General features: G+C 33.8%; 1 protein-coding gene across 5 annotated transcripts in view; it reads left to right on the top strand.

Annotated features, from left to right (window-relative positions):
* The window catches only part of LOC149794783 (armadillo-like helical domain-containing protein 3), a 144,631-nt gene that overhangs the window by 59,059 nt on the left and 68,757 nt on the right, over positions 1-16,815 (top strand). For all 5 annotated transcript variants that reach the window (XM_089964432.1, XM_089964433.1, XM_089964436.1 and 2 more), the window contains exon 14: positions 2,223-2,298. In XM_089964432.1, coding sequence (XP_089820558.1) covers positions 2,223-2,298 — 76 coding nt within the window. The remainder of the gene's footprint in view (positions 1-2,222; positions 2,299-16,815) is intronic.

Genomic DNA, 16,815 nt, shown 5'->3' on the forward strand with positions numbered 1-16,815 from the left:
GTTATATTACAATAGTAAGTAACAGAATAAAATTTTTTAAAATTTTACAAACAAACAATTAAATTAAATCAGATATACATAACAGCACAAGTTAGAAAGGTATGCAGAATTATGGTTTCCTAATTCTAATAATTTTGCATTTTTTGTTTGTGTTATGTGTTCTTTTTAGTGTGATATTGTGTTGTGGTATGCTATCCTGTGATGAATCAGACACAAAACATATAACATTTAAATTTTATTGAATGAAGATTAAAGAAACATAACAAAGTCTTTCTTATTTTTTGGGGGATTACACACAGAACAACAATGTTAGCAGTGACATTTTATCATGATTTAATTATTTTCAATGTTATCATTATACAGAAACCTGTTAACTGTACGACTCACTGCTGAAACATTGGATATTGTTTACTCTCTGAACATGAAAATATCATTCAACTCATGCTTTCACATGATCAGCCAAATGTATTGTGATAATCACATTTTGAGTTTGATACATGTATTGATAAATATCATATCACAGGATGTGTTTTGTGTATCATACTGATACATAGCAGAGTTGTATAATTCCATCCCATGATAGTTTGCTAGTGCATGTGTAGAAGGGTAAAAATTTAATTTCTTTTCTTGGCCAGGATGGGGTGCAATCATATTTGGAAACAAGATCTCGGGCCAAAGAGTCTCAAATATGGACTCAAACTCCAGTTCCGAAAACTGGTAATTTCTGACCTAAAATAAATTTGGTCTAAAAATTAGGTTTTTCCACTGTATTTTGTGATGCAAGTTGAAAGTCAAAATTATTTGGGATCATTGTAGAGCTACATCTGTTCAGTTTTCTGTAATACCACCCACTCTGGGTTCTTATAAATGATGTTGACAGTACAGAGAAGTTGGGTACAACCTCATGACATGTAAATATGGTATGCAGAGTTAAAGAGTTAAAAAGCTATGTGGTCTTGTTTATATCCCCACCATAGTCATATAATATTATCTATTCCTGTTCAACACCATGTTACATACATTGAAATATTCTTTCTGTTCATGAAACTTTGGAAGATTTAGTGTGTTGAAGCCAAATTTATTACAAGGCTTTAACATAAGGAACATTAAGGTTAAACTCCACAATTTCCAGAAATTTTCACTTCTGACTCATACGTCAACTGCCTGAGGTTCAGTCTTTGCAGTGGACAAAAGCATCATTTCAAAACATCAGAATACAAATCTCTGTCAGCATAGCTGGTGATTTCATTATATTTGGAAGTCAGTCTTATTCTGTACCAATTCAAATTCAGCATCATATTAAAAAATGCCGTTTTTTGTGCCCTGTTTTTTCAGAGAAATGAATATTCCTACACCAGCACCCTATATGAAGATTAAGCTAATTTCCTTTTTTCTGGACAAAACCTTTATTTGACTAGGTAAATGTTTTTAATTTCATTGTGAAAATATGGTACACAGTTTTAATTATTTCAAAAACTGGATGTTTATTCCAAGTGCATAATTTTACCTTTGCACCCAGGGGTAATCTATTCCTGAACTCATTTTTAAATTTTTAAATAGCATATGATCTCATATGTCAGATGTGAGGACTTTTTTTTTTTTTTTTTTTTTTTTTTAGCAATCCATGTGCAAAGTATGGAAATGTGGAGTGGAACCTAAGCTCTAAGTCAAGTTTTATCAACAACTTTTGACACTCCTCCCAAAAAATATCAGAGTTCTTGTTCCACTAGTCTTATTAAACACTTTCCCTTGGCATTTTTAACCAACGTTTCTTCCATTCAACCATTTTAGTGATGACATCCATGTTTTATCGACACATTTCAACTTCTACTTTGTAATAAGTATTAAGTAAATAAGTTTTTAATTGATTAATACTTATTTATAGGCAAATGATTTTAAAGTTTTAATACATATTTGTAGGTAAATAGTTTTAAAGTTTGAATACCTATGTGTAGGCAAATAACTTTAAAGTTTGAATAGTTATTTGTAAACCACATAATTTTAAAGTTTGGATACTTATTTGTAGGCAAATGTTTTTAAAGTTTGAATGCTTATTTGTACTCAAATAAATTTAAAGTTTGAATAGTTATTTGTAAACCACAGATTTTGGGTATATATCATCTACAGAAAAAGTTGAACAATTTGTATATGTATTTGTTATCACTATATAATGTAAGATTGAAATATTTTTATAATGTATAACTTCATTTTGTTTCCATCAGGGCCAACGACTCGATTCTTCTTGCATTGTATGAAGCTATTCACTTGAACAGAAACTTCATCACAGCTTTAACACATGTAAGGTTTACTTAAGTAATTTTCAGTTTTTATTATGTATACTTTTGACTTACTTAAGTAATTTTCAGTTTTTATTATGAATACTTTTGACTTTCTTGTTTTATTTATTTAAGATTCAGTAATAAAATGCAATTTTGGCTTTATTATGTCATTTGCTATGAACTTTTTATTATGTCTTTTGCTATGCATACTCTAAACAACAAAATAAATTTACTGACAGGATCACTAGTAGTGACTGCATTTACATTAATGCTTTCTCTTATTCTAGCAGCGTAGATAATTATTGGAATCTGGTGGAATTCTGTGATGATTGTATTAAAGATTGATCTTGAAAAATAAAGAATTTCATATCTAGGCAAGTTGATGACAAATGGAACTAGCAATATTTATCACAAGCCTCCACCCTCAGTAGGTTTATTTCAGTGATATAGGGATGTGTAAGATTCCATGGTATTAGAACAGGATTATCATGATGATATAGGGATGTGTAAGATTCCATGGTGTTAGAACAGGTTTATCATGATGATATAGGGATGTGTAAGATTCCTTGGTGTTAGAACAGGTTTATCATGATGATATAGGGATGTGTAAGATTCCATGGTGTTAGAACAGGATTATCATGATAATATAGGGATGTGTAAGATTCCATGGCATTGGAACAGGATTATCATGATGATATAGGGACGTGTACAATTCCATGGTATTAGAACAGGATTATCATGATGAGATAGGGATCTGTAAGATTCCATGGTGTTAGAACAGGATTATCTTGATAATATAGGGATATGTAAGATTCTATGGCATTGGAACAGGATTATCTTGATGATATAGGGATGTGTAAGATTCCATGGCATTGGAACAGGTTTATCATGATGATATAGGGATGTGTAAGATTCCATGGTATTAGAACAGGATTATCATGATAATATAGGGATGTGTAAGATTCCATGGCATTGGAACAGGATTATCATGATGATATAGGGATGTGTACAATTCCATGGTATTAGAACAGGATTATCATGATGATATAGGGATCTGTAAGATTCCATGGTATTAGAACAGGATTATCATGATGATATAGGGATGTGTAAGATTCCATGGTATTGGAACAGGTTTATCATGATGATATAGGGATGTGTACAATTCCATGGTATTAGAACAGGATTATCATGATGATATAGGGATGTGTAAGATTCCATGGTATTAGAACAGGTTTATCATGATGATATAGGGATGTGTAAGATTCCATTGTATTGGAATAGGTTTATCATGATGATATAGGGATGTGTAAGATTCCATGGTATTAGAACAGGATTATCATGATGATATAGGGATGTGTAAGATTCCATGGTGTTAGAACAGGTTTATCATGATGATATAGGGATGTGTAAGATTCCTTGGTGTTAGAACAGGTTTATCATGATGATATAGGGATGTGTAAGATTCCATGGTATTAGAACAGGTTTATCATAATGATATAGGGATGTGTACAATTCCATGGTATTGTAACAGGTTTATCATGATGATATAGGGATATGTAAGATTCCATGGCATTGGAACAGGTTTATCATGATGATATAGGGATGTGTACAATTCCATGGTATTAGAACAGGATTATCGTGATGATATAGGGATGTGTAAGATTCCATGGCATTGGAACAGGTTTATCATGATGATATAAGGATTTGTAAGATTCCATGGTATCAGAATAGGATTATCATGATAATATAGGGATGTGTAAGATTCCATGGTATTGGAACAGGATTATCATGATGATATAGGGATGAATACAATTCCATGGTATTAGAACAGGATTATCACGATGATATAGGGATCTGTAAGATTCCATGGTATTAGAACAGGATTATCATGATGATATAGGGATGTGTAAGATTCCATGGCGCTGGAACATGTTTGTCATGATGATATAGGGATGTGTACAATTCCATGGTATTAGAACAGGATTATCATGATGATATAGGGATGTGTAAGATTCCATGGTATTAGAACAGGTTTATCATGATGATATAGGGATGTGTAAGATTCCATGGCATTGGAACAGGTTTATCATGATGATATAGGGATGAATACAATTCCATGGTATTAGAACAGGATTATCATGATGATATAGGGATGTGTAAGATTCCATGGTAATAGAACAGGTTTATCATGATGATATAGGGATGTGTAAGATTCCATGGCATTGGAACAGGTTTATGATGATGATATAGGGATGTGTACAATTTCATGGCATTAGAACGGGATTATCATGATGATATAGGGATGTGTAAGATTCCATGGCATTAGAACAGGTTTGTCATGATGATATAGGGATGTGTAAGATTCCATGGCAATGGAACAGGTTTATCGTGATGATATAGGGATGTGTACAATTCCATGGTATTAGAACAGGTTTATCATGATGATATAGGGATGTGTAAGATTTCAAGGTGTTAGAACAGGTTTATCATGATGATATAGGGATATGTAAAATTCCATGGTATTAGAACAGGCTTATCATGATGATATAGGGATGTGTACAATTCCATGGTTTTGGAACAGGTTTATCATGATGATATAGGGATGTGTACGATTCCATGGTATTGGAACAGGTTTATCATGATGATATAGGGATGTGTAAGATTCCATGGTATTGGAACAGGTTTATGATGATGATATAGTGATGTGTAAGATTCCATGGTATTAGAACAGGATTATCATGATAATATAGGGATGTATAAGATTCCATGGTATTAGAACAGGTTTATCATGATGATATAGGGATGTGTACGATTCCATGGTATTAGAACAGGATTATCATGATGATATGGGGATGTGCAAGATTCCATGGTATTAGAACAGGTTTATCATGATGATATAGGGATGTGCAAGATTCCATGGTATTGGAACAGGTTTATCATGATGATATAAGGATGTATAAGATTCCATGGTATTGTAACAGGTTTATCATGATGATATTGGAATGTGTAAGATTCCGTGGTATTATAACAGGTTTATCATGATGATATAAGGATGTGTAAGATTCCATGGCATAGGAACAGGTTTATGATGATGATATAGGGATGTGTACAATTCCATGGTATTAGAACAGGATTATCATGATGATATAAGGATGTGTAGGAGTCCATGGCATTAGAACAGGTTTATCATGATGATATAGGGATGTGTAAGATTCCATGGCATTGGAACAGGTTTATCATGATGATATAGGGATGAATACAATTCCATGGTATTAGAACAGGATTATCATGATGATATAGGGATGTTTAAGATTCCATGGCATTAGAACAGGTTTATCATGATGATATAGGGATGTGTAAGATTCCATGGCATTGGAACAGGTTTATCATGATGATATAGGGATGTGTAAGATTCCATGGCATTGGAACAGGTTTATCATGATGATATAGGGATGTGTACAATTCCATGGTATTGAACAGGTTTATCATGATGATATAGGGATGTGTATAATTCCATGGTATTAGAACAGGATTATCATGATATAGGGATGTGTAAGATTCTATGGGATTAGAACAGGTTTATCATGATGATATAGGGATGTGTACAATTCCATGGTATTGGAACAGGTTTATCATGATGATATAGGGATGTGTAAGATTTCAAGGTGTTAGAACAGGTTTATCATGATGATATAGGGATATGTAAGATTCCATGGTATTAGAACAGGTTTATCATGATGATATAGAGATGTGTACAATTCCATGGTATTGGAACAGGTTTATCATGATGATATAGGGATGTGTACGATTCAATGGTATTGGAACAGGTTTATCATGATGATATAGGGATGTGTAAGATTCCATGGTATTAGAACAGGTTTATCATGATGATATTTGGGGATGTATAAGATTTCTTTGTGTTAGAACAGGTTTATCATGATGATATAGGGATGTGTAAGATTCCATGGTAATAGAACAGGTTTATCATGATGATATAGGGATGTGTAAGATTCCATGGTATTAGAACAGGTTTATCATGAGGATATAGGGATGTGTAAGATTCCATGGTATTAGAACAGGTTTATCATGATGATATAGGGATGTGTACAATTCCATGGTATTAGAACAAGATTATCATGATGATATAGGGATGTGTACGATTCCATGGTATTAGAACAGGATTATCATGATGATATGGGGATGTGCAAGATTCCATGGTATTGGAACAGGTTTATCATGATGATATAGGGATGTGCAAGATTCCATGGTATTGGAACAGGTTTATCATGATGATATAGGGATGTGTAAGATTCCATGGTATTGGAACAGGTTTATCATGATGATATAGGGATGTGTAAGATTCCATGGTATTAGAACAGGTTTATCATGATGATATAGGGATGTGTAAGATTCCATGGTATTGGAACAGGTTTATCATGATGATATAGGGATGTGTAAGATTCCATATTATTGGAACAGGTTTATCATGATGATATTGGAATGTGTAAGATTCCATGGTATTATAACAGATTTATCGTGATGATGTAGGGATGTGTAAAATTCCGTGGTAATAGAACAGGTTTATCATGATGATATAGGGATGTGTAAGATTCCGTGGTATTAGAACAGGATTATCATGATGATATAGGGATGTGTAAGATTCCATGGTATTAGAACAGGTTTATCATGATGATGTAGGGAAGTGTAAGATTCCATGGTAATAGAACAGGTTTATCATGATGATATAGGAATGTGTAAGATTTCATGGTAATAGAACAGGTTTATCATCATGATATATGGATGTGTAAGATTCCATAGTATTAGAACAGGTTTATCATGATGATATAGGGATGTGTAAGATTCCATGGTATTAGAACAGGTTTATCATGATGATATAGGGATGTGTAAGATTCCATGGTATTAGAACAGGTTTATCATGATGATATTTGGGGATGTATAAGATTTCTTTGTGTTAGAACAGGTTTATCATGATGATATAGGGATGTGTAAGATTCCATGGTAATAGAACAGGTTTATCATGATGATATAGGGATGTGTAAGATTCCATGGCATTGGAACAGGTTTATCATGATGATATAGGGATGTGTAAGATTCCATGGTATTAGAACAGGATTATTCATTAATGGTAATATGAATGCCCAGTAGTATGCTAAAGCATTTAACAACTGCATCTAGCCTGTAATTGCACACTTTTTCTTGGAAAAGTGGTGCATCTTCCAGTGTGACTATGCATGTATTCATAGAGCCCTGCATGGTTCAGCAGTGCAAATGTAAATATATACTTAAATGACCCAGAGCCTGGATTCATACCTCATCAAAAATGTCTGTCATTGGCTGGAACATAAACTACAAAAATTTTCTGGCAACTGTGGACTTCACTACCTCTAAATTATGTTCAGCATCTGTGTAATTCAATCCCATGACATGTGAAAAAAATACCAAGATCAAAGAGTTATATCAGAAAGTATTAATGTATTAAATACTTTCACTTACTCCTGTTGATCAATGTAATTTGTCATGATTGAAGGTGATGTTCAAGTGTGTTGTTTTTTGGCAAGTTAGCCCAGAATATAAAATTCTATATGAGAGATTCTGCGGTAGTTTCAAGTGGTAACTAAGCATGTACATGATGGCCATTTTGACATATATGCACAGTGCTTGATTTTTCCCCTTTTAGTCGCAAACCAGCCTCACTTTTCACCAATAAAGAGAGGATATTTGCTTGCTCCTAATGAATAATGGATATATTTCATCAAGTGGTTTTATGTATATTAGATTTAATTTATATTTGATTTAATTTAATTGTTTTTAAGTTTTAAGTTTTTGTATTTTCTTTACCTGTCAAAATAATGTAGTTTTGTTTACTAGGAACTCTATATTTTCAGAAAATAGTTTGACCTTGACTCTTCAGTTGTAAATACCTTATACTGACCTAGTTCCTGACCTTAATTCAGAAATCACTGAGAGAAGTAAACAACTTTGTATTTTTATCTTGTTCCTGGAGGAAAATGATTGGTTTTTGTCGAGGTCATACTGGGACTACATGCTTTAGACATAAATACTTCTCAAAGATTCTTGAAAGTTGACCCTCATCTGGGAATTTGTTTTGCATTTCAAGTTACTGTATAATCTTTGTTTATAGTGATATTTCATCAATTAGGGCTTTTGCTTTAGACTGGAAAGTGTCTGTTGTGTCAGTTGGACTTATAATTTAATTTTTTTTCAAATTATTTGGATTCTAAAGGATAAGTGCTCCAGTGGCCCAGTGGTTAGAGTGTCCGCCTCAGGTGCGGGAGACTGTGGGTTTGTACCTCAACCACGTCATACCAAAGACTTACAAAAATGGTACCAACAGCTGCCTCGCTTGGTGCTCAGCATTAAGAGGTTAGTGTTAGTACTGGTCGGCCTGGTGTCAGGATAATGTGACTAGGTGGGACATCATGCTACATGTCTGTGGCATGATGCCTCAGTGCCAGACATCACTATAACATGCCACAATGCAGACGTTGTAGCAATGTAACAATAAATCTTTAGTGAAATTGGCAAGCTTTTTATAAAATGTCATCACGAGTGGAAACGTTTCTTTTAAGTCCTACCCAGGACCAATTAGACCTTTTCAAGAAAGATGAATTAATTCAACTTGCCAGAAAATATGATCTTTCTATGGTAAAGGCTTCCTTTACAAAGCAAGAAATAGAAAATATTGTGGTCCAGTACTTGGCAGAAAAGAATGTTTTGGATAAAAGTGCTTTAGTTTCGATCATTAAGTCTGTATCAGACTCTGACACAAAAGTAAAGGAATTAGAATTAAAATACAAGATGGAATTGGAGTTAAGGAAGCTGAAACATCAGAAAGAAGAAAGAGGGAAAGAAAGACAAATGCAGTTACAAGTAAAACAAATGCAGTGACAGTATGAGAAAGAGGAGAGAGAGACAGGAAAGAGAGAACAAAATACATGCATTTACAAGCTGAAGAAAAAGAGCAAGAAAGACAAATGCAGTTACAAAAAGAGCTAATGCATTTGCAATCAGAGAAGGATGAAAGGGAATTTCAAATTCAGTTAAAAGAATTGGAGCTGGCAAGTGAAAAGCACATTCCAACTTCAGAAACAAATTTAAGTTTTCATGTTGCAAAGAATATTAGGTAAGTGCTCCATTTAAGAGAAAAAGATGTAGACAAATATTTTCCTTATTTTGAAAAAGTTGCTGAAAATTTGAAATGGCCAAGGGAGCATTGGACTCAATTATTACAATGTGTACTAATTGGTAAAGCTAGTGATATTTAGCATTCACTGTCAGTTCAACAAAGTGGAGACTATGATACTGCTAAAGAATGCATCTTAAGATTTATAAGTTAGTCCCTGAAGCTTATCAGCAAAAATTCAGAAACTATAAAAAAGAAGCTGGACAAACTCATGTCCAATTTACAAGAGAAAAAGAGCAGTTATTTGATAAATGTGCTTAGCCAAGAAAGTTGAACAAGATTATGAAAATCTCAAAAAACTTGTATTACCTGAAGAGTTCAAGAACTTTGTCCATAGTGACATTAAGTCTTATCTTGATGAGCATAAGGTCGAAATCTTGGAAAATGCTGTTCATGCTGCAGATGAATATTCTTTCTGGCAGAAAAGTATTTCAGCCTAATACAAGTGTTTCTAAATCTCAAACTGGCACAACTTCTAAAAATCAAGCTTCAGATAAGCCTTGTCTCTTCTTATGTGTACCTATTGTAAGAAGAAAGGACACATTATTTCTGATTGCTACAAATTGAAAAATAGGCATCAGAATCAAGACAGACCTATTCCAAATGCTCTTATTTCTAAGAGGTCAAGGTCATGGTCATATATTGAAAACAATACATTTGTTGGGTCTAATAAACCCCAGTCTGATTTTATTGTGGAAAATTATGAACCATTCATATTGAAGGGCTCTATATCACTCGTGGGTGATTCGGCCAATCCTATCCCTATTAAAATTTTAAGGGAGACAGGAGCTTCTCAGAGTCTTTTATTCTCAGGTATTTTGCCTTTTTCTGAGAAGTCTTCTTCTAATGAGAGTGTTCTTATTCAGAGAGTTCAGTGCAGCTTTCTTAATGTTCCTCTCCATTGTGTAAATTTGTCATCAGTCTCAGGACCCGTGACAGTTGGCACAGTGTCTGTTTTACCCATTGAGGGCATTTATTTATTACTAGGCAATCACCTAGCTGGAGACAATGTTGTGGTTAATCCACTTGTAACTGTCAAGCTTTGCTTATATCAGAAAATTGAAAAATAATTCCCTGATTTTTTTCTCAGCTTGTGTAGTTATTAGAGCTATGGCAGAGAAAGCTTTGAGAATGATGTTGATCAGGAAAGTATTCCTTTAGCTGATATGGGTATTGGTTAGGCTTTTGATGAGGTCACTTTCACTCCTTGTTTGGATCAATCAGAAAATGTTGATCAGAGTGATCCTCTTTTAACTACTCATTCTGTTTATACTAATCAGGGTGAAAAATGACAATCACTTCTTATTGAACAGGAAAAAGATCCTGAGATCTCCTGTTTGTTTCAAAGAGCCATTAGTGAAACTGAAGCCACTAAAGTTCCTGTCTGTTATTTCATTAAAAGTGGAATTCTTATGAGAAAATGGAGACCTCCCGAGGTACCTGCTGGTGATGAATGGTCAGTGAACTTTCCAATTGTAGTTCCAAAACCTTACAGACAAGAAATACTTAGTTTGGCCCATGAAACTCATTTAGCTGGTCATTGAGGGATCAATAAAACGTATCACACGATCTTAACTAACTCCTATTGGTCAAAAATCAAAAGTGATGTTTGTAAATACCATACACCTTGTCATACTTGTCAAATAGTTCTAAAACCCAATCAGAAGATACCTAAGGCTCATCTAAAACCTATTCCTATGGCAAACCATTTAGTAGAATTATGGTAGGTTGTGTTGGTCCCTTACCTAAGACCAAGTCAGGTAACCAATACCTGTTGACCATTATGTGTGCATTAACAAGGTTTCAAGAGGCAATTCCTTTGAGGAATATTAAAACTTTGATAAAGATTTTTACTCAATTTGGCCATCCCAAATCTGTCCAGTCGGGTCAAGGGTCAGATTTTAGGTCTGGAACTTTTCAGCTTATTATGCTTGAATTTGGCAATCAGCAGTTCAAGTCAGAAGTGAAATTATGGTTTGACAGAACTACAACAGAGAGAACTTTTGAGTTTGGTGATAGAGTTCTGTCTCTCTTACTCATTCTTCAAAATTGTCTTCAGATTAATTATTATGGCCCTTACAAAGTTAAGAAGAAAATGAATGAGTTCAATTATAGTAACAGTACTCTTGTTATGTAAATAAATTAAAGGAGTATATAGAAACTACTCATTCTCTTTATTCTAATCAGGGTGACAAACAACAATCACTTGTCGTCGAACAGGAACAAGATCCTGATGATCTCCTGTTTGTTTCAAAGGGTCATTAGTGAACCTGAAGCCATTTAAGTTCCTGTCTGTTATTTCATTAAAAATGGAATCCTTATGAGAAAATGGAGACCTCCCGAGGAACCTGCTAGTGATGAGTGGAGAGTAAACTATCAAATTGTAGTTCCAAAACCGTAAGATGGGAAATACTTAGTCTGGTCCATGAAACTCATTTGGCTGGTCATTTAGGGGATAATAAGACTTATCACAAGATGTTGACTGACTTCTGCTGGCCAAAAATCAAAAGTCATGTTGGTATGCAGATCTTGTCATAATTGACAAAAAAGTACCAATCAGAAGATACCTAAGGCTCATATACAGCCTATTCCTGCCTTTGACGAACCCTTTAGTAGAATTATGGTAGATTGTGTTGGTCCCTTACCTAAGACTGAGTCAGGTAACCAGTACCTGTTGACCATTATGTGTGCGTCCACAAGGTTTCCAGAGGCAATTTCTTTGAGAAATATTAAATCTAAAACAATAGTAAAAGCTTTGATAAAGTTTTTTTTAAAAACTCAATTTGGCCTTCCCAAATCTGTCCAATCAGGTCATTGGTCATATTTTAGGTCTGGAACTTTTCAGCTGATTATGTTTGAATTTGGCATTCAGCAATTCAAGTCAAAAAGTGAAATTATAGTTTGGCAGAACTTTAGTGGAGAGAACTTTTTTTTAGTCTGGTAATAGAGTTCTGTCTCTCTTGCTCATTCTTCAAAATTTTCTTCAGTTTAGGTTTTATGGCCCTTACACAGTTAAGTGTGATTTGTGTGATTTAGATTTTTAACATAGCTTTAACAATTTACCAGTCATATCACTATGATGTCAGCAGTGTGGCAGTTTAAAGTGATGTCTAGCACTGGGGCCCTTTCAGAGTTATGGAGAAAATGAATGAGTTAAATAATATTAGTGCTCCTGGAATCTAAATAAATTATAAGAGTACCATTATATTGGAAGAGATAACCAGGTTAATCATGCAATTAATTTTGTTGTACCTGTTCCACTCAGTGGAGATTTAAGTGAAGGACTACCATTAGACTCTATAGATACTGGAGTCACAAATTTTCAGAATTCAGAAATTATAGATAATCTGGACCAGAAACTTTCACATTTGCAACAGCAAGAAAGGAATGATCTTAAACAGTTATTTGAATATGAGCACTTATTTCCAGATGTTCCTACAAGAATAAACAAAATTTTCCATGACATTGAAATTGTAAATTCCAAACCTGTGAAACAGTGCCCATGCAGGATGAACCCTCTCAAACAGGAATACTTGAAAAAAGAAATTCAGTATTTGATGGAGAATGATTTCATAGAGCCCAGTAAAAGTGACTGGAGTTCACCATGTATAGTTGTCCTGAAACCAGATAAAACTTTCTGTATATGCATTGATTATAGGAAGGTGAACATTGTGCCAAAAACATATTAATTCCCATTGCCAAGAACCGATGACTGCATTGATAAAATCAGAAATACCAAGTATGTCACCAAGTTTGACCTTCTGAAAGGATTTTGGCAAATTCTCCTAACGGAAAGAGCAAAGGAAATTTCGGCATTCGTGACTCCAGATGGACATTGTCAATATAAAGTGATGCCGTTTGGGATGAAAGGTTCGCAAAGTACTTTTCAACGTCTAATGAATATGATTACCTCTGGTCAAGATAATTGTGATGCTTACATCGATGATGTCATCATCTACAATGACACCTGGAAAGAACGTTTAGCAACAATTTGGAAATTCTTTGAGAGACTCACTGATGTAAGTTTGATAATTTATTCAAGAGTGAGTTACGCCATGCTTGTGTAACTTTTCTAGGACATATCGTGGGACATGGACAAGTTAAATCTGTAGCTGTTAAGGTCAAGGCTACCTCTGAATTCCCTGTACCTGTAAATAAAAAGCAACTGATGCGATTTTCAGGTATGGCTGGATACTGTTGGAAATTTTGTTCCAATTTTTCTATATTTGCTGAACCCCTGACAAATTTATTGAGCAAGAAAAACAAGTTTCTTTTGATTGAAAAATATCAGAGGCTTTTGACAAGGTGAAAGCCATACTTAAAAGCACACCAGTTCTTACAGCTCCAAATTTCAGTCAATCATTTAACTGTCTGTTGATGCAAGTGATGTTGGGGTTGGAGCAGTATTGATTCAAGAAGATGAAAATGGTGTTGATCATCCATTGTGCTATTTTTCTAAGAAATTAAATAAGCATCAAAGAAATTATTCAACAATCAAGAAGGAATGTTTGGCTTTGATATTGGCATTACAACATTTTGAAGTTTACATTAGTTCACCTCCTTCTTTGATTATTATGTTTAGTTACCACAGTCCCCTTACCTTCATCGGCAAGATGAAAACTAAAAATCAAAGACTACTAAGGTAGAGTTTGTTGTTACAGGAATATAATATTGACGTAAGGCACATCAAGGGAAAAGACAATTTCCTAGCAGATGCAGTTTCCTGTGTATAGAAATATTATTTCATGTACACTTTGTATAATTCGTAAGAGTTCTTCTTATGTTATTTTTTAAAAACCTCATATATAATTAATCTATGGTTAAAAGAAAGCTTTATTATATAAATCTTTCTTTTTCTTTTTGGCGGGGTGAAGTGTTATGTACATTTGATTTAATTTATATTTGATTTAATTTACTTTTTTGTTTGTTAGTTTTAAATTTTGTTAGTTTTAAATTTTTTTATTCCATTACATGCTATTATAATGTAACTTTATTTACTGGAATAGAGTTCAGTTCTGACTGACTTTTTTATTTTTGGCATAAGCAACTTTATAGAAACATTGTGTCTAATGCTGACCTAGTTCCTGACCTTGATTCAGCACCAGTGATAGTTTGTGGTAAACAACTTTAAGACTTTTTAAAAATTCTTTCTCAGAGTAAGATTCATAAAGTGGTATCGAGGCCATACTTGGACTACATGACAAATAACATGTAGCAATTGTTACAAACTCTGGTTTTTCCAGGCATCTGGGCATCTGTTTTGCATTGTAGTTATATTTATTACTGATGTTTTGAGAAATAATAGTTATTCTTGCCATAACACTTGAGAAATTAAAGCGTGTTATGTTGTGACCAGTTTTGGGCTAATTATTTTATTTTCTTCAATTTATTTGGATATCAAGTTTGTTTTCCCTGGAAATACTAGTGCTCTAAATGAATTCTTGGACAAGGACACTTGTCAAAATTTAAACAGAATTCAAATTGGAATATTATTTTCTGTGATTCAACAAAGAACTGTTGACACTGCAGCACTTCACAGGTTACAAGTGATGTCATTGTGTTCCATTTTGGATTTCATCGGGACTCAAACTCAGATTTATTTAGGACTTTTTAATAATAGGACTTCTGTTATTTTAATTCTTGGATTGTTTTTGGATTTGATTCGTAAAACCATAAGTTCTTTTTCTCATTTTCATACCTTGTTTTTTTTAGGGAAATAAATTATTTGTCAAATTTAACAAAGCTTATTGTTTTCACTCTTTTCTTGTTACTTTTGTGAGAGCCTAAACATGTAACAACAGTTTGAAGGATTTTGTTGTTAGTCATCCCTACTCCCATATTTGGACATTACTTTCATGAGGAAATTGCACTATTTTTACTGCTGAAGATAACAATGTACTGCCTTCCAAATTTATATGAAGACATGAAATTGGTATTAGAATGTATTAAAAGCATTTATGCTATGTAAAACAAAGGGCATGGTGACCAAGATTAGCCCTTCACCTGGTCAAATGAAGCAGCCTGAATGGCCTAAAAGGTGGAATAAAAATCACTGACACCTAACAGGTACTCTTTGTGGAAGTATTTTGTTTTTATCTTGTCAGTGATGAGAATGCTGTATGTGCAGATGTTAAATATATGTCTTTCTGTAATCAAGAAATAAAACCAATTTGTCAGCTCATACAAAATGGCACCATCATACAACTGAGATGTTTTAAAGATGAAAATTCATATGTGTATCGATAATGTATTGTATCATAGGCTGTGTATTGTGAATCATATTGATACATGACAGATGTGTATCATTTCACCCTGACCACCTGGCACAATTTAGATGCAAACATCATTAAAATAATGCAGTGTTATCATGATCACTCATCTGAATTATCTGCTTGCCTAGGGTATTCCCACTATAAGTCCGCTGGGTAAGATTGATTAGTGACAAGTTTTATACCCTGAGGTAATGGCTGTTGTGATGAGAGACTTTTTCCATTGTCTGCATAAGCAACATTATTGATCATGGTTGAGTGAATTAACATTTTTGATGTAACAGATTAATTAAAGCAAACTACAGAGACAAGATTCACATCACATTTGAGTCATCCATTTTCTTAATAACTTTATTTGAGAAGAAATATCCTGTGTTCATTATTTTTATCTGTATGCACATTTATCAATTTAATGGGCAACTAACCAGTCTGCTGTTGTTATTAATGATGAAAAATCAGTTTGGTATGGGCAACCAACCAGTCTGCTGTTGTTATTAATGATAAAACATCAGTTTGATATGGGCAACCAACCAGTCCGCTGTTGTTATTAATGATGAAAAATCAGTTTGGTATGGGCAAGCAACCAGTCTGCTCTTGTTATTAATGATGAAAAATAAGTATGGTATGGGCAAGCAACCAGTCTGCTCTTGTTGATAACTACTTGACAGAGTCGGTAATGAGTAATTGACAGGACATAGTACGCAATTAATTTTACTATATGTTCTCTACATTTGTTTCTCAGTACTGACCTTTCCACTGTGTGACAATCAATGCAAATCATATGTTAATCTAAAATACCTTCAAAGATGACTTCACGGTGAAGTTCTTGTCAAAGGTTGACCTGCTCTTGTTTTAGATTATTGACTGTCAACATAACAGCATGTAACCAGAACACGAATTTCACTTCCAGATCATCACCAAGGCCTTATTACTCACTGTGCACTGTCGCCAAAATACATACAGACAACAACACCCTGAGCTCATATTATCAAGAATAAACAGTTACCATTAAATCCCTACCAAAAATGCATAAATAAAACTC

Source organism: Sinohyriopsis cumingii, chromosome 7 (assembly GCF_028554795.1).
Source record: "Sinohyriopsis cumingii isolate HCF-2022 chromosome 7, ASM2855479v2, whole genome shotgun sequence".
Classification (NCBI taxonomy): Eukaryota; Metazoa; Mollusca; class Bivalvia; order Unionida; family Unionidae; genus Sinohyriopsis; species Sinohyriopsis cumingii.